Source organism: Symphodus melops (assembly GCF_947650265.1).
Source record: "Symphodus melops genome assembly, chromosome: 20".
NCBI classification, from domain to species: Eukaryota; Metazoa; Chordata; class Actinopteri; order Labriformes; family Labridae; genus Symphodus; species Symphodus melops.
The window spans coordinates 10,932,944-10,951,749 of record NC_136710.1 but is presented as its reverse complement, the minus strand read 5'-3'; the positions used below and the strand labels follow the sequence as shown (position 1 = coordinate 10,951,749).

Here is an 18,806-nt window from a genome sequence, read left to right as displayed (position 1 = left end):
CCTACACTCTTAGCGTAGAATGATTCTTGTGAAACACGTCATTGTCAATAAGCCTCCACACATGCGGATCACTCGATTTGCCGGTGTGTGTGCGAATAAGGGAATATATAACGGGAAGTTTAAATGAGCATTTCACTGATTTGTTCCACAAACTGAAATAAGCTAGAAAAGAAGAATGAATCATTTATATCTCCATACATGATATATGCATACCTAATATTACAGGTACAGTATCTTCTGTAGGAAACACTAAAACTAAATACTAAACATACACTGTATGGCAGCACAAAAGTCAAATAAAGCCCAATAGGCTTGGAATGAGTATATCTTGGGGAGCTCTGGGCATTTGTAATAATTGTGGAGATCTGTGTTTTTAATCGCTATTGAATCGACCATGTCTGTAATTTGTAAAGGAAACATTCCAGGGCGATGTACCTGCCATGTAATCAGCACACACAGAAGTCTTCTGATAATAGAAATCCTGTCCGAATCAGCACGTCAGTCGTTTCTGGCTGTACCTGTTTTGTTTGTTTTTCTCAGCTTGACCCGTCCAGTTTTCTGTTTGACAGGAATGGACGCTGTGCTGTGACACTGCGAACAAAAGTTTTGACGTCTACAGTTGTTTGATTTGTCGGTGATGCTACCTCTTGGCTATTCTGCCGTACAGTCAGGACTGTCGACGCCAGCCTGTAACCTCTTGGACCTGGGTCTGCCTTGTTTGCAGTTGTTGGTCAGTATAGTTGGACAGCCACAGAGTCTGGTTGGCTCCATGTTTGTGTTTGTTAATGATGAAGCAGTACAACTCCCAGACACCTAATGAGCATACACACTGCCTCTATATACATTCTTCTTCTTTTTTTTTTTTTACATGGACAATACGAGACGTGTCAATGTGTATGTGCGCGCCCGTGTGTCTGACTGGATGTGTGTCTTCTCACACACCTTTAAGTAATGGCCGTCACCATAGCGACCAGGTTGACCCATGCTAGCAATTAGGACTCCGTAACAGGCGAGTGTGCACAGATGCGGCGCATACATTATGTAAAATACAGTCCCCGAGAAAGTCTCCCCGTGGCCCAAGCCGGCGGACTCTCCCGCTCCTTTAATCTAATACATTCCTATCATCAGCCCCGCGTGGGACCACATAAGCAAAACACAGCGGTCAGGAGGAGGCCGCACAACACAACACAGCACATCTGTGCCATACCTCCAACGCTAAGGAACATGATGTGGGTAAAAAAAAAAAAAAAAAAAAAGTTGGAGGGAAGCAGAGGGAAAAATAAGAGACGAAATTATTCAACTTAATATGCTGGCTACAAATCTGTGTGTTTTTCTGCCTTCATTTCATATTCACGGCCGTGGGAAAAAAACCCCACTCCCACTGTGTTTCAATAAACATGGCAGCACAGCTCAGACTGTGAGTTTTAAACATGATTGGCTTATTAAAGTACAAAGACAATGAGCTGTAGATATGTGGCGCCGGAGGTTGTTAAAGTCCAACACCTCATTTAAAGACCCTTTTACAGATTAATAAGTCGTTTTATTTTGAAGTCTGACCAGGAGATTTGATGTGTTTTTCAGTTTTACAGCTTCTGTCTGTGATCCAGCAGCTTACCTGTGGAGAACGCCCGCCATGGAAACACATCCTCGACGCTAAATAGATCTATTTTTTCCAAAACAGAATACACTCATGTGCTTTCGACAAACCCAGGTGGGTGGGTTGGCATCATTTTTCCGAGTTGGACCTAACCGATATTGGATTTTTATTTTATGGAGATGAAGTTTGATGTATCAGCGGATATCTTTCTGAGATCTTTCTTTAATCTTCATGGATCAATAGATAGATGGAAGGAACACCCACATTTATTGCGTTGATTCCTCAGGTGTCGTTATATAACACTTGATCGTTGAAACGATTTATAATGAAGACAGAGTTGATTTACAGTTGGACAAAAAAAGTTTTTGACCAGAATAAGACACACTGAACATTGAAATGTACAATTATAGGTAAAAACTGTGTATAAATGAATAACAGACTTGGATTAAATAGTCTAGTTGTAGGTCTGGACCTTGCTGGTATGATCGCCTCCCTACCGACGTTTAGCGTAATCAGGTGAGCTTCAAGTGGAGAGGCTTCTTAGTAACTTATTAAACCGAGAGGCAGCAGAAAACACCGACAGCCACATTTTGAACACCGGCGTTAAATCTCTCATCACTGATTGTCTGTCTGACTTTCAGAAGACCATTTAGGGCTCTCCAGCTCCTCAAAGGTTCATTGTGTCGCTATTCGAGATGTGAACCTTAGATAAGGTAACTGTTGCTCATGTGTGTTGCTTTGGAAACATTTTAAAACAGCTGCATATAACTGGGATGGATTTGTTTTTACGGATTAATTCTAGCAAAAGAAGAGGGGAGCATGAACTGCAGCATGATAGAATAAACACATTAGCACGTTTATACGATCACTCTGTTTATATTGCGCACCATTAATCTGAAGTACAACTTTAAATGAGCTATGGGTCGTTTTCTTACTTTTGTGTCCGGTGCAGAAGCTAGCTACTGTAAGGGCTAAGCTAGCTAATGAGTCTCAGAAGAAGGCTAGTGGGCATTGCTTAAAAAGCCAATGGGCTAATCATCCAGCCGACCTAACACAGGATTGGGTTTAAGGTCATGTTAGCTGCTATGTATAAAGTAAATTAACAGTAGTTGCTTTTTGTTGCACAACTCAGCTGAACCCATTAACCGAGTTAGCGTTATGCTTCCGAAGCTCATTTTGTTTTCTTTTGTCTGTGAAATAAATATCTAAAATTTGAATACATTTGTTTCCTCTTCACTACTAAGAAGATAACTTTATATTAACCATAGTATCATGATACCACCACTAACTTGCTGTTTTATTGACATCTTAGCAAATGTTAAGGATACTAACTTCTTCGATGTAACACGCAGCCAAAGCCTCAGTGTTTCTATGTAGATATGAGGTGCAAAATTCAGACCGCTCTGAGAAATTCTTATTTCAATGTTGGTCAGCAGAAAACATAGAAGTGCCAACTCATAGCATTAGCATTAAATGCTAGCTAGCAATAAAAAAAATGCTTACATTTGTTAGCTTTGGTTAGCGACTAGAAATAAAACAAAAGTTTAACGTGTGAAATCAAGGAAAACACTTTTAAAGCACATTAAAAACTGTAAACTTCCCAATGTTTTGACTGTAAATACATCGGGAACGAAAGGAGACATCCAAAGATTACCTGAGAGTTTGTTTTGGTGCAGGAACTCCATCTGTAGTCTCTGTCCAGCACGTTGGGCCAGGAGATACGGGGTGGAGTAGGTTGGATCCCCAGTGGCACACATAACATCTGCCCCACTGAACACCAGCTCCATGGTTTTCAGCACATCGGGCAACACCACAGCTGCACACAGAGCCTGTGCACATGTGAAACACAACAAGAGAGCACATGAAGAGTTTCTCTGTACTGTGGATGTTTCTGATTACATCTTGATGTCATTTTTAAGAGAATATTTCACGAGGGGTGACGGGGAAAAAGCATCCCTTAACTGAGATGGTGGTCTAAGACACCATTTATAACAAGCTGTTTCAGAGTATCTCTCAAAACCTTTGAGCGTCCCCAATGTCGCAAAGACGAACCAGAGTGCTGGGGCGTATTCACACAAGTCCCCAAAATCCATTTCCTTTGTTCGGTTATACTTCCTTGGCGCTGGCTCGAGTTGAAGAGATGTGCTTTGGTGCGGTACAGTTCATGTGCGAGCACAAGCATGGTTACATGTTATGGACAGCCCTCTCTGAGTGTTCTGGCTGTGTCTGACTAAGATGACTCAGAATAAGCCATTCACGTAGCGTTCTCTGATGTGCGGACGCGGACTCGACCATGCGTCTCTAGTATTTCTTTTTTTCCCGAATCTGCCTAGCAAGCCAATGATCATTTATGCTAATGATCCACATAGACTTACATTTTTAGTGAAGAAGCCTTTTGAGGCGGAGAAGAAGGGAAAGATCTTCAAGGTCTTCATCTACAGAACGTCTAGTTGGTTTTGGATGAAGCTTCAATCGTTTTTGTTGAATTTGTCAAAAAAGTTAAATATTGTAATATTGTAGTTTTGGCGTTTGTTCCACTTATATTCTTCAAGTTGTTGCAATCTTGTGAATGCAGGTTCACCTGTCTGTGAATCTAGGTCAATATGATAAACTAATTAAATACTGAAAAGTGCAGTCACTGTTCATTTGGTTTCTATGGCATTCTGGAGACGGATAAATGCCTGTAAAAATGTCACACCACAGACAATGCAATGGTGAAAATCCCTGGAAATGGTAGCATGGTGTCTGTAGCAGCTTAGCGTAGCTCTGTGTGTGTGTGTGTGTGTGTGTGTGTGTGTGTGTGTGTGTGTGTGTGTGTGTGTGTGTGTGTGTGTGTGTGTGTGTGTGTGTGTGTGTGTGTGTGTGTGTGTGTGTGTGTGTGTGTGTGTGTGTGTGTGTGTGTGTGTGTGTGTGTGTGTGTGTGTGTGTGTGTGTGTGTGTGTGTGTGTGATAGAGGACAAAGAGTCCATAAAGCGACGCCAGAAAACCATATAAAGTTTAGAATTGAGTTCTCCTCTCCAATCTCTAAAGAGAAGTTAAAATAAGATCAAATTTTAATACTCCCTGCGGGAATCATTACATCTCTAATCCTTGTGGAGAAAAAAAAGGTAATATTGCAAATAAGAACAGGACAAATGGGCCATATTAAGTATAATGAAACTAACAATTTCTGAGAAAAGGAAAGTGCGGATAAAGTCATGAATAGCAATGAACTGAACAAAGAGGAGAGCATGCTGAGACGGGGGAACACATGGGACGAATACACAGAGGTTTGCCATTTTTTGTTATTTGACGAAGACGAAGCATGCAAACTAAAATAAAGACAAATAAAAGCGTATAGGGTTTGAACATGTTTGATTGTGTATTAGTGCCCAAAGTCATCTTTGAAATACAGTCAGTCACGATGCCTTTTTGAATTTGGCGCCCCACTGTGGACAAAGTGGTCAACTCTCTTTGCTGACAAGTTTGATTTCCCTTTAACTAAGTCTGGCTTTCAAAAGTAACGGTGCTTTTTTAGTTCAGAATTTTCTTTTTCTTTTTTCTTTTTTTTTTGCCGAGGTCAGCTAAAGAGCGACAGAAGAGAGTCAGGTGACAACATGCAGCAAACTGCCTAGCGGTCGTTTTAGCACTGCAGCTCCTGGGCCCTCTTTCTTTCATTGCTGCTCGTCTCCCTCTCTGTCGCAGAAGAAAAGTCTGGGCTTTTTTTCCCCCAAGAGTGGACACATAGGCCTACATAGTGCTTGAGTGCATCCTAACTTTTTTGCTCTGCGCCAATACGCAGCAAGCTTACCGCGCACCGTGTCCTATCTGAAAGACTGAAAAGCTGAGGCACCTGCCCGTCAAAGGGATCTTGAAGAGTTCTCACTGAACTTTCTTTATGTTCGCGTCACAGATAAAATCATTTTAAACAGCCAAGGAGAAAAATGAAAGAGATGATAAACGTGGTGTTCTTTTTGGACTTTTCATTTCTATATATTCATCATTTACTCCTTCACTTTTGTCGATAGCCCGAGGACTGACTGCTTTTTGGTAACGGCATCCAGTGGTGATAAGAGGAACTGCTGCCTGAGGCTCCTCTTGCCTTCAGCGTTCCCCCATGCAGGTAAGCACTTCAGCACCTCGAGGTCCTCTCAGACAAAACTTCTGCTTCTATAAATACAGGATGATGCGTTTCACCTTTCATGGGGGCAGGAAGTCAAACGTATACGTGTGATATCCAGCCGTGCAGACGAGCTGTGTTAAAACTCTCCACCTGTGAACCTGCGGAGAGAAGACATAAAAGACGAGGAAGAATACCGTCTGGCTTCGTACGTCTCTTCCCATCAGTGCGGTCGATTGACGCGACATTGTGCACGATGACCCGCGACAAAGTGGATCAACCGAGGAGTCCGGAGGCAAACGGGCGGAATTTTCAACGAGCCACCCCCTTTCTTTCATCGCACTCGGAACGAGTCAGTAAGCTGCATTGATCCGCCTCAAACAAGCAAAGTCTGTCTGAAAGTGCAGCTTGGTAAACACACACACACACACACACACACACACACACACACTAACACAACAAAGTACCTGTCAATATGACCAGTCCGCCTACACAGACTAACAGCATTGACATATAGATATTTAACTATGTGCACCAAGCAAACAAATGTATTCCAATGCACACACAATTCATCTTTATCAACAGAAAACATCACTCGCTTATTCACCTATATCTCTTTGTCTTAAAACACACACACACACACACACACACACACACACACACACAATACGGGGTCAGATTAGGGCAAAATAGTCCCAAGCAACCTGGCCTTATTCTGTATCGTCTCCGGAAATGACCTTCCGTGTCATAGCAATTACTGCCGCCACTGGAGGCTTTCTGTGTGTGTGTGAGTGTGTGTGTGCGTAATGATATAAGAAGGTCCTTTGAAACCCCCCCCCCCCCCCCCCCCCCATCTCTAGGTCATGTGGCCTGCGGAGACTCGTGGAGGTCACTGGGATATGCGCTTCTAATGGGGAACAAGGGACTGAGAAACCAGAGAGATGGGAGGGTTAGAGAGAGGGCATATGAGGGGAAAAGTAGGGAAAAAAAACCCAGAATGAGCATACACAGTTTGGATTATGTAATTGATTTAGGCAGGTTTAAACCACATCAGTAGCTTTTATATTCTTATTTCATTATATGATTTGACACTTTAAAGGCCAATTTACTGCATCTGTTGGGGGAGTTTTGTGACCCCTTGGGCTTGTAAAACTTGTTAAAAAGCCGTCGTGTGATTTCTTAAAGCGCATGAATGTCGTTGAGGAAATTGCTTGTATTATTGTCTTTGTTCCAGAGAGCGTTCCCAAAGGAATAGGTTTTATATAGCTTTTATTTCTTAATATTCAGACTTGTGTTACAGTAAGCAAGTGTGACACAGAGGAGGAAGAAGGCGTCCAATGAGATTAGAGTCAGTGTCCTTGTTTACGGTTAAAAAAACAAAAAAAAACACCCATATTTATTTATTTTTTTCATTTGTGATTTTTCTTGCTTTAGTTTAAGATACGGTGATAAGAAACTGTTTTTAAAAGCTGTTTGTTTTTTTTTAAGTTGTGTGGTGATTCTATGATGCATTGATCCCGAACAAGTCGAAAAAGGTAGATGAGACAGCAAACCAGCCACTTTTCTCTTTTACCTCTCTATTTCTCACTGTCTCACTCACACACACACAGACACACACACACACACACACACACACACACACACACACACACACTTCTCCAACCCTTTTAGCTCGCCACACTCTATATCTGCCACACTTGCGCCCTTGCAAAAATAAAATAAAAAATAAAACACCCACTCTAACAGCAAATTCACACATCCTTAGGAGAGCAGCACACATGTTCACACGCATGTCCACGCCTCACACTCCCCCCCCCCCTGCCCCCCAAACACACACACACATACACACACACACACGCGTGAAAGGCCAGCAAAGCCGCAATAAAACCAACCCAAGCGTTTCTGTTGAGGATCCTAATCCACTTTTCCACTTAGCTAGCTAGTATAACTCTTCCACACCGCCACTCCTCCTTCCCTCCCTCCTTCCTTCCTCCACCCTTCCCTTCTTTCACTCTACAACTCCATCCCTCTCTTTTCTCCCCAGGAAAACAATACGAGGCAGCTGATCTGCGTAAATGCTGACGCAGGTGGAAACTCGCTTTCTTGGCTTTAAAGATGCTCTCTTTAAAAGGAAGCCAACAAAAGAAAAAGGTACTTATTTCTTTTGCCAGAGCAGTAAACCCGAAACCACAAACTGGCAGAGAAGGCCTTAGCACCAACCTGCTTACATTTCAGATCAATAAAGAATTCCCCTTTAGCATTTTTTCTTGACATCTGCAGCCAGAAGGTCAGAGATATACAGGCTTTTTTCAGGTTCAGCTGGCTTTATTAATACAGTATGTCACCAGTATGGCACCACGCATTCTGGAAGTATGGATTGAATTGTAACTGTAATGTGGATAAACACTTATCACTGGCAGTCTTGTGAACTTCTCTAACATTGTGCGATAACCTTAGCAGGAAGATGGTTTAGCAATTACAGAAGGAACAAGCCCATTGAAGGTCTAAAAAGGATCCAGTTCTTGATGTGTAACTTAGTGTCACAGGCCAAAACCACCAGACACTTTGAAGATGTTAGATGTGCTCGTCATTTGTTGCAATCACACTCATGTTAGCTAACACTGACGTGATTTTTTTTGCTAGCAAAAATTGATAATTTTGGAAAAATATCTTTAATACAAAACCCAATGGCCTACTGCTTAAGAAACACCAACGTAAGGAAGAATGAATGTATAAGCGAGCATAGTATGTGAACATATTCAAAGATGATTATGTTAAATGAACTACTACAAATTGAAACATTAGCTTGAAGGCTATTTTCAAACATGAAACGGGGACATAGTGTGAAAAATCCACTTTTGGAAGATATATTAGGGTAACCTGAGTGTCTACCAACCTACAATATGTGAATTAAACCCATGAAGTCCTTTTGTTTGTGGTCTGCATAAGTCTTACAACACAGAGACGCATTGTTTGTTTCAAATTTGCTCAGCTTGTGATGTCACAGCGGGATTCTGGTAAAAAAAAAAACCTGGATGTAACCCCCGGCCATGAGCACAACTTTTGCGCAGGTTCACAGTTTTTATTCTCCCTAGCGAAGGAGTGGGGGGGGGGGCATTTAAAGAGACACACACCAAAACTGAGCATTCTGAGGGAGCTGGTTTCTACAGGTTCACAAAACCTCCTCAGGTGCTTGAGTCATGTTATAGTTTGACCAAAGCACAGCACAGATGTTTCATTTAGACCACAGGGGACTGTCTGAAAGGATGAAAAGGGGGTAATGTGTACTCTTTAATGTTAGCAAAATATTTGCAAAAGATATCATACATGTTCAAAAAACAAAATGTGTGAGCAGCATAGGCTACTTAGATGAATATCTCAAACCACAGTTATGAATAAAACCGTTTTTCATATGTTCCACTTTCTGCTCTTTATAGAAGTTTTACCTGGTTAAGCTGCTCCAGGTCATCAAATCCCTCCAGGACCTTCCGGTACTTTCTCTCCCTGTACTTCCTGCGAATGAACGTGGCACGTTGCTCTGTTGAGGCCCCACTGAAAAGCCCCTCCTCCAGTGGAAGGTTAGCAGCCCAGAAAGTGTTAGCATGCTTGTTTCCCACCTCCAGAAAGAGCTGAAGGGTTTAAGAAGACGGAGAACAGAAAAACACAGGTGAGTCACTTTCAGAGTTTGGTTGGAATGTAAGAGCTGCACAAATAGATTGCCTTTGGAATCGCAGTTAAATCCGTTATTAGAGGAAGGTGTATTATGTAAGCTATGAATCTATGAAGAGTATATTTTAACTAACGTGTGTAATGAATTCACTCAATGGACTAACTTACATGTTTAACATTTGTCTTTGAATTGTATTCATAAATGTGTTCATATTTTCTTTAACGTTATATGCAGGTTCACAGCTTTTAAAGAGCCACCACCACAATTAGTTTGTATAAAGCAGTTATTTTAAATAGATTAAGCAATAGTTCAAAGAGTATATTTTACATGTCTTGCATACTCAGTCCTTAAATTAAAAACATATCTTTGAAAATCACTTTCAAATCTTTGTTTTATAAACATGTGTCTCAAAGACAGAAGCTGATGGTAAGACAATGACAAGAAAGCAAGTAGAAAAACAGTTCAAATGTCCATTACAGTATAAAAGGAGTCCTGTCCCTTTAAAGTCCCTTTAGAGACAGCATTGACGTTTCTTGTGTAATGCGAACCTTTTTTATATTCTTACTCAGGAAACAGTGCGTACCTCTACCAGCGCATTGCTCCAGATACTGCTGTCCAACTTCAAGCTTCGCACTTTCGAGATATTTGTGCCGAGAGAGCGGTGCTGGCCTGGTACACAAGAAAACAAGAAGTGAGTGTATTGATAAAATGCATAATACTTTTGGGGTTGTAAACCATTTCAAATAACTTACATACAAAATTTAAGTGTGGTTATGTTTTTATTCAAAAAAAGCTGATTGGAAAAACAACAACTAACACGTACATATATGCAGATGAAGTATGCAAACAAACGCCCACAAACAAGCAATGAAGTAAACAATAAACAGGCAGTTACAAGATGGAGAAACGGAGCGTGACTGGAAGCTCGTTCTCTCACTCACAACAGACATACTTAGTCCCTTCAGTACTCCTAATTGGAAATGAAAGCAAAGAACGAGATCCATTAATTGCTAATGAATCATGAGTAATTCATTGTGTTTGTGGGTCGGCTTGTTTATTTGGGTGAACGAGAGGCTTGCGGGGTTGCTTATGGCCAAAGACAGAGCATACATGCATAATACATCTAGTAGAAAACTGGCTTCATATGTGAATGATAATCATTGTTCTGCATGTAAAGGCGGATAATTTTAGATTTAAATTTGGCCAGATCTCATTAGTGTCATCTATGCTCAAGTAGAGCGGTTGTAAATTAATATCTGGAGCCATGTGGAGGCATGACAGCCACTTTGACACAGATCTTCAGACACCAGAAATCAATGAATTTTCAAAACAACCAAGACATTTAACAGTGAAAGTAACTGGGAAAGGATTTTTGATACCTCGTAACAATGATCATTGTACCTACCTAACTGCCCTATTTTATCATTGGGTTAAGCAGTAACACTGGACTCTTTGAGAAAGAAGTGGATTTATCCAAATGAACATCAAATATTTCATATTTAGTGACTTTGCAAGTTGAAGTTCTGTCAGCATCTAATACACTTTGCCTTGTGTTCTTTTGTTAAAGCTCTTTGCAAACTTCCTGATTTGTAGTGACTTTTAAACCTGACACCAAGAGGCATTAACTGCCTGGTCTAATTGCTCCCAGAACACATTTGAATTTGATATTCTCGGCCATATCTCATTGCAGTCAGACTTGATGACATCAAATGCTGAACACATTAAGGACAAAGGCCAATCCCAGCAGTCTTGCTACAACAGTTCTGAACCCATATCATTCTCATCAAGACTTTCACAAAGACATGCTGTTGCACTATTGCCTCTTTTAACTTCTGGCTTACTGTACATGTTTAATGTTGTTTGTTCAGCACCAAAAGCTGTTAAACCTGTTTGTGTGCTCTTCTTATAATAAAATAATACAAAATACAGAATTATTGCACGCTAGGAACATATTCAGTAATGCTTAATTTTCAGGCTTGCAAATGTTTTTGTGTTTTACATGAAATGAAATGGAAAAAAAAAAAAGGGACCAAGTATTGTACCCTGTGGAATACCATTATTTTTGTTTATTTAGCTTTTATTTAACCATGATATTAACCAATTAAGATCTCTTTCACAAGGGTGAGCTGGCCAAGAAAAAAATATGGACTCAGATGGGAATATGTCCAAAGTGTATTCCAAAGGTCCCTTTTAATTGAACTAAGATTGGACAATTGAAGGTCTTTTCCTGAAGTAACTATTTAAAACATCAATTTATGATTCGGAGTAACTAAGTTTGTTAGTTCTATCTTGCTGACATTTTTAACTGCAGGATTTCTGATTTAGACTCGCCAACAAAGTGTTCTTTATTATACTGGTCCGATCTACACTCTGTCACTGCAAATGTAAAAAGAGGGCGGAGTTTCTTCTTCTGAAAGGTGATAATAAATATTCGTGGAAATTGTCAAGTAAAGATGTTTCAACGTGGACAGACTTGTGTTCAAATCTGGCATTTCCATTTTCAGACAAACAGAAAACAGGCATAGTAAGAATTGCATTTATATAGCACGTTTCAACACAATCAATGAAGAAAGTAAAAAGCAGTTACAGCACATAAAAATAATAATAGATTCATCTCTGTCTTGAGACTTTTCTAGTTCAGCTCAACAAATGCAGGCCAAGTAGCAATGCTGCCTCTCACGCCTGTGAAGCAGTGAAAATATTTTACTCTTGGCGCCTGCTGCATTTTTACCACCATGCTTCATCAGCTGAGCCGTACCAACACCACAGGACCATTTTCACTTGTGTAAAGGTAATGAAGCTGAAAGAAGTATGCCTGTGCATGTGCCACTGGGTGCATGTTGAGATCCCCCCACATAATGGTCTGTTGTAAATGTCTTCATATCTCCGATGGAACCAAAACAACACGCAAAAGGGTATTCCCATCACAGCAGCTTTCAGATAGCAACTGCCCTGCCCAACAAAGATTTCAGACCCAATTAAAAACTTTTCCAGCGACAGTTTACGAAGACCTTTCCCTACCCCCGCGTACTTTTGTGCCATTTTCCCCTCAATGACGGGTAAGAAGGAAACAAAGCAAAGTAATAAGTGCTGCTTTTTTTTGTTGTTGTTGCTATGGAAACTGTTGCCAGCAGACAAGCCTACAAGTTGCAGTCCTTGTTGAGTGGAGTTAATTCCAATTATGTGGGTAAAGATGGGCCTCCAAATCAGGGGAGTAATTTCATTTCCTCCTGTTGGCTGAGTTGCACAGTTGGGGGGGGCAAAGAGATGGAACAAAAGATGGAACAAAAGTGAATCAAAATTAGTGTTGCCTTGGGTTTTACGATGGAAGCTATTTTCATTAGTAAAACGGCATTGTTCATCACCTGCTCTGAACATACAGTATAAGGCTAAAGACATTTCGCAGCTAGCTAGTAAATGGCAGAGCAATTACCTGCTAAACATTCAAATCATTCAAACAGACAGACCAAAGCACAAATAAGAAATCTTTTTTTTTTTTTTTGCATCGACTTTGTGGTCAGAAACTTCTCTCGAGTAGAAAGCTGATGTTGCTGTACGGCTGATGGCTGTGTAACGAGGCAATGTAAGAACACGTTGGTAAGATCAACTTAATGGAGGTAAAATATGTTTATGTTTTGTTTAATTTTACAGATGAGATACCGATTAGAACATTTACTGATAAGTATTGTGCAGTGATGTTCTGTGAAGAACTTTGCTTCTTTTTTTATTCTATTTGTCTTTGCAGTCACCTGGTGTAGTTTTTTTTTCATTGAAATACAAATTTCAGAAAGCAAATAAATCTCTATCTCCATTGTTTCCAATAACTGTAGAGAATTGACACACATAAGAATGTCATTCTGACTTTCTGGAAGTTATTTAAAACACGTTGACAACACGTGTGCTGGAATTTTTAAAACGAGTGTGTTTTACAAAGATTGACCTGTTTCATTAATTGCGTGTATTTTCATAAAATGGATAAAAAGCAGAGCCTTAGAGTCCTCCATCTCAATGGAAACAAAGAAAAAAAAAAAGATTAATAGCCTATAGCTTCACATCAAAGAGGGAAGCTACAGACTATTAAAATTCATTCGGTCTTGGCACGAAAAGAGGAAAAGCCAATGTGGGATCATTTTCACCATTAGCCTTCTCATTACTTCTTCCCTCTTCCTCTTGTTCAGCATTTCTCTTTATTGTCCATGACATGAGAGCGCTAATTAAAAGCGCGAGCAGCCATTGGTATTCCAAACGGACCACCACCTCATTTAAGGAAAAGCACAGGGTGAGGACAGCTTCCTCGTTGCAAGATATTCACCCTCTTTTTCCCCGACATGTCGACAGAATGTAATATTAAACAGCCCTGCAAATGAAATCATTTAAGGCTGTTTGAAAAAGGGAAGTTGGATATCTGATGCGCTCCAATTACACGGGCTTCGCCGAGGTGAGGGGAAGGATCGCATTAAAAATTAGGACTCTGGGAGAAATCGCAGGCCTGGAGAAGATCTAGAGGGAGAAAGGGGAAAGGAAGAAAAGAAAAAAAACCCACACCGTAGAGATCTCTCTGAAGATCAAGCATGGCCGCTGCCCCTCTCTAATCATGTTTAGAGGGTCAAGAAGCAGTTTGGGATCCCCCAACTTCTCGCCTTCAGCTTAATCTTTGTTGTCATTTCATCTGAGCCGTCCAGCATTGCCAAATAGATTAGAGCGTCCAGAGGCCAGATGCCAGCTCCCATAAGGGGCTTATCACCTGAGAAGTTTCTCCAGGAGAGCCTCAGGGTGAAGGTGCACGCTCACAAGCACAAACTCCAAGACCACACAGCGAGGATGCACGATTGAGTCCTGACAAGCTTGTCATACTGTATTTTAGCAGCTTTTGGAGTTGATTCATCATTGTTTGTTTGCAGCAATATATCACTTTTTGGTTCTTTTGTTTTTTGTAACTACCCCTTTAAATGCAGAAAAGTAAAAAAAAAAGGGCTTGATGAAGAAAGCAAGAAAACGATGGATTCATTTGGGAAAGAAAATGCTGTGGATCTGTCCTAATGCTTCCCGGCTGTTTTGACTTTTGGTTCCAGCATGTCTGACAGTCGTGAATAAATCAGACCCGAACTGTTCTCTTCTTCTTAAATAATTCTCTTTTTAAAATACAAAAGAAAACTAGAAGCTACTAAATTAAGATTCAAAGATTTCTGAAAAATTCAAAAACTCCGCATCATTTCGGGGACATTTCTTTTCCTTTTTTCATCAAATGATTTGATTTACGATTGTGACATTATCAGGGAAGTCTGCTGGAAAAAAAAAAAACCTACAAAAATGTGCTTGATCAGCATATTTTTAAACTGGCACAGCTGAAATAATGAACTCCGATTTCAATCCAAACTAATTTGAAAATCCAAACAAACAAAACAGAATTTTTGCACCAAACTATTTTAGGGTTCAGCTCTTGTATGTGTTTGTGGATCACAAAGATGGTGTGTAAGATCCTTTACCTGCACACTTCTTACAGATGACCACGCCCAGATTGACGGAAGCCCACTCTGGCTGGGGGGCGCGGCAGTCGGCGCAGCTCCTATTGGCCTCGTTGAACCAGATCTTCTCTGCCACTTCATAGTCGGAGAGCGTCTCGGCGATCGATTCCTGGACTGTTTCAATCCACTCCTCCTTTTCCCGTTCGGACTCTGCCGTGAAGCTGCAACAATCGATTTTTTGCCCCCCACCCCAACACCATGGCTCACTGTTATTGATTTGATTTGAGAGAGCAATTAAACAGCACAGTATAGCCTGGCAGTGTTAGGAGGGGGGTAGATAGATAGATAGATAGATAGATAGATAGATAGATAGATAGATAGATAGATAGATAGATAGATAGATAGATAGATAGATAGATAGATAGATAGATAGATAGATACTTTATTGATCCCGAGGGAAATTCAAGAAGGGTTGCAGTATTTGGAGCATTTAGGGGGGGGGGGGGTTGCTCAGTGTGTATGCCTATGTGTGATTACAATGGATTCTGTGATATTGATTGGGGAGCAGGAACAGGGGGTGACAGGGCAGGTAAATCTATCCGTCTCACCTGCACCACTGAAATCTATCACGACTTAAAAGCAGGATATTGTTTCTATATTAGGACTGTTGAGATATTGGAGACAAAAAAAGATCTAAAAAGTTCAACCGACCCCCCCCCGCATTCTAATATATGTAGCGTATAATATTTTTAAAGCTCTTGTGAGAAACTTATGGTTTGTGTTGATTCTGGCGCCCCCTGTGGACAGAGCTGTGCACCTGCTCTCTTGGCTGACCTTTGTCGTACCATGCAGTCCAACAATAGAGGGCAGAACCAACACCTTGCTGTAGGGGTGTCAATCACCTAGGGGAGGGGTTATTACCCTTTGTGATGTCACAAAGGGGAAAACTCCAAATGGCCTGTTTGAGCACAGTTCGGCGTTTTGTTTCTTTGCTTTTTCGAGTAAAAAGGCCAAGAAAAAAAAAAAAGAAGAAGGAATACGATTTCAAGAAAATACACTTTTCTCGGGTCATATTTGACCAAGGAAATCAGATTCTACAGAATAAAAAAAAAAAGTTCTTTAAAATGTCATTCTATAAATCAGGTTATTTTAAACAGCAATCTCAGCTATTAAAAGTGCCTGCAACACCGGATTGATTTTAACTTGGTGTCTTATAACTTGACTGGCCCTCGCAGAGCCAGTACACCCAGACAGACCATGAGAGGCATCACTGATGGTGATGATGGACTTGATCATTAGTACTGAAATAACCTCAGCCAGGTCACTGGGATGTTTGGTTAAGGGGAATAAGAAATTAGAAGAGAAAGCGAAATCCAGCATTTGACATAAATATTCTTCACACATGCGAGAACTACCTGAACGGTTTGGAGCTTCTAAAGGAAGCATCTTTCATGGACAGTCCTTCAGTTGTCTGTCAACCCGTCCCTGTGTCACTCATTAGTTCTGCAGAATGAGGAGATCTTTTTTTGGAAACCACACACTCATGCGCCCACTCAGGAATGATGGGAAATGATGAGGCATGTCGAGAACTGTCTAACGAGCACTTATAAAGACACCTCACACAGGGACAGAGCGTACATTCGTTCTCCGCGCTGAGTAACTGAAATCGGCTGAAAGTATTAAAAGTGTACGTCGTACGCATGCAATGAGCTTAAGTACGTGTAAGAACGAGGATGAGAAAAATGGTCCTAGCTTGACTGAAAGAAGCACTAAAGAGAGGAGAAATGGGACCATTGGTCTCCATGGCAACATGGCAACCAGTGTAGAGTAAGACGGAAGATGGAGGCGATGGGGAGGGGAAGCTTTCGCCCGTAGCAGAGGATGCACGCCAGGGCCGGGCTCGCCCAAGAAGCCCCAGCAGAGATCGATAGGTTGATTGGGTTCAGCGGTTCTATGCCCACTGGTGTGTCTGCCCAGGGGCCCGTCTAAAGAGATGGCTGCTCACATCGCATGCTGAACGGCATCACGGCCTTTCAAAAAAAAAAAAAAAAAACAACCACAGAGGAGTGAAGAAAAAGACAGGAGGAAGGAGTGCGTGGAGGCCCCAAAGCCACAGAGTTGAAGATATGAAGTGAAGGCTGGTCTCAGAAGAGGCCGCAGAATTAACTACAGCTCTAAGAACAACAGCTGGTAGAGACGGAAAATACTAAATAATAAAGAGTATAAAAGGAACGCCTGAGATCCGACCTAACAGAAACATATAAGAGGAGGCGTGGGAGTTGAATCACTGTTTTACAAGCTAACAATAAAACTGTTGCCTTTGCCCTTATTGTAAATTCCGTTCTAACGAAGCTGCTCGCGAGACGTGTTGCTTTGAAATTACAGCCTTCAAGCAATCTCGTGTGTTGTTGAGGAAACGTCAATCACTTAGTCAAAACGCAAGATTCAGACTTCCATCATCTCCCTCTCAACCACAAACTACAATCATGGAGCTCTTGTGTTAAGCAGCGCCGCTTCCATGTAATTATCTGGAAAGTTATCAAAGCTGAAAGTAAAACTGAGATCTGCTCCGCATAGAAAACTCTCCGTCTGCTATCCTCTCGTGTGTTTTCTGATTGAACGCCGTTTGTTCGACAAAGTCCCAAACATTTATTGTTTCCTTCTTATTTTAGTTTGATTAGAATTTTGTCTTCCACCCATTTGGAGCTGTTATCTTAGCATAAGTATTGCCATGATCTGTTTAGTATTTGGTTAATTTCAGTGTTTAGAATTAACTTCCTGTTTAATTTTGTTTTCATCCCTCCTGTAGCTTTAATCTCTGTAAGAGTGTGTGTGTGTGTGTGTGTGTGTGTGTGTGTGTGTGTGTGTGTGTGTGTGTGTGTGTGTGTGTGTGTGTGTGTGTGTGTGTGTGTGTGTGTGTGTGTGTGTGTGTGTGTGTGTGTGTGTGTGTGTGTGTGTGTGTGTGTGTGTGTGTGTGTGTGTGTGTGTGTGTGTGTGTGTGTGTGTGTGTGCGTGTGCGCTTTTTCCTAAAATCTTTAGTGTCCTGTTTTACTTGTAGTTCTTTTCCCCGATGTTCCTTTTCTTGTCTTTCTCCCTTTGTCTGGTTTCCCTCCATTTTTAATTTCCCAGACTGTTTTCCTCTGTGTCTTTTTATTTTATTTCCTTCCCTCTTGTTGTCACGTCTGTACCTACCTTGAGGACCCGAGCCTCTCGACTGGATTATTCCAGTTGTGTTTGGATTTTGATGGACTTCATTTGAACCTTTGCTGGGTTTAATATTTAATTAGGTTTTTGAGGGACTGGTCTGGTGGTCCTTGAACAGGACAGTTTGAGGGTCATGCACTTTATTTCACATATTCTGGTGTATTTATGTGCACAGATTTGTCATGAAGAGAAGCTTTCATGGTTGAATTAATACATGTGGAGTAAAGACAGGACGTACAGCTGAATGAGCCCGTCTGCTCTGATTGTCCCCAGCTTGTGTTTATTAAAATCGTCCATCTCTATGTGTGCCCTAATTATTAAGGTATAATTAAGGTATTTGTGTCTCAGGGTGTACAGGCTCATATACGCTAATTCAGACTTTAAAGAATATAGGCCGAAGAAATAACTCAGTTTTGATGAACAACTTGATTTCTGCTGTTAACAAGCTCACCCAAAATAAAGAATCTCTGCACCTGAGACAAAAAAATGTAGGACGTGTCCATCAATGTGCCGTTGATAAAGTCAAAAACCACATTTTCTCTGAAATTTCAATTTCCCATTTTTTAGTTTGTTTTTGCGGTCACACAGTTTCATTAAGGCATCGTCTTTTTATACTGTCTCCTTTTTAAATTTTAGTTTCTCTATGGATCTTTTTTATTTTTTTTTTGTGGTCGATTTTTGCCAATGAGAGACCGGAAATGTTGGGAGGAGAAAAGGTGACATTCAAACCCACAGCGACAAAATCTATTGCCTCTGTTCATTGGATGCACA

The 18,806-nt window shown here is 40.9% G+C and overlaps 1 protein-coding gene and 2 long non-coding RNA genes across 3 annotated transcripts in view; 2 read left to right on the top strand and 1 right to left on the bottom strand.

The window, feature by feature from the left end:
• Nucleotides 1-9,199, top strand: part of LOC306841557 — a 182,914-nt gene extending 173,715 nt beyond the window's left edge. The window contains exons 6-8 of the long non-coding RNA XR_013781548.1: nucleotides 5,605-5,699; nucleotides 7,741-7,847; nucleotides 9,134-9,199. This is a non-coding gene — a long non-coding RNA (uncharacterized lncRNA). The remainder of the gene's footprint in view (nucleotides 1-5,604; nucleotides 5,700-7,740; nucleotides 7,848-9,133) is intronic.
• arap2 (ArfGAP with RhoGAP domain, ankyrin repeat and PH domain 2) overlaps nucleotides 1-18,806 on the bottom strand; it is a 140,333-nt gene that overhangs the window by 67,964 nt on the left and 53,563 nt on the right. Inside the window, 4 exon segments of the mRNA XM_079371509.1 lie at nucleotides 3,252-3,426; nucleotides 9,143-9,325; nucleotides 9,950-10,035; nucleotides 14,853-15,052. Coding sequence (XP_079227635.1) covers nucleotides 3,252-3,426; nucleotides 9,143-9,325; nucleotides 9,950-10,035; nucleotides 14,853-15,052 — 644 coding nt within the window.
• On the top strand, nucleotides 9,243-14,956 carry LOC306841559. Its single transcript, XR_013781553.1, has 3 exons — nucleotides 9,243-9,363; nucleotides 9,936-10,057; nucleotides 14,870-14,956. It is a non-coding gene; the product is annotated as an uncharacterized lncRNA (long non-coding RNA).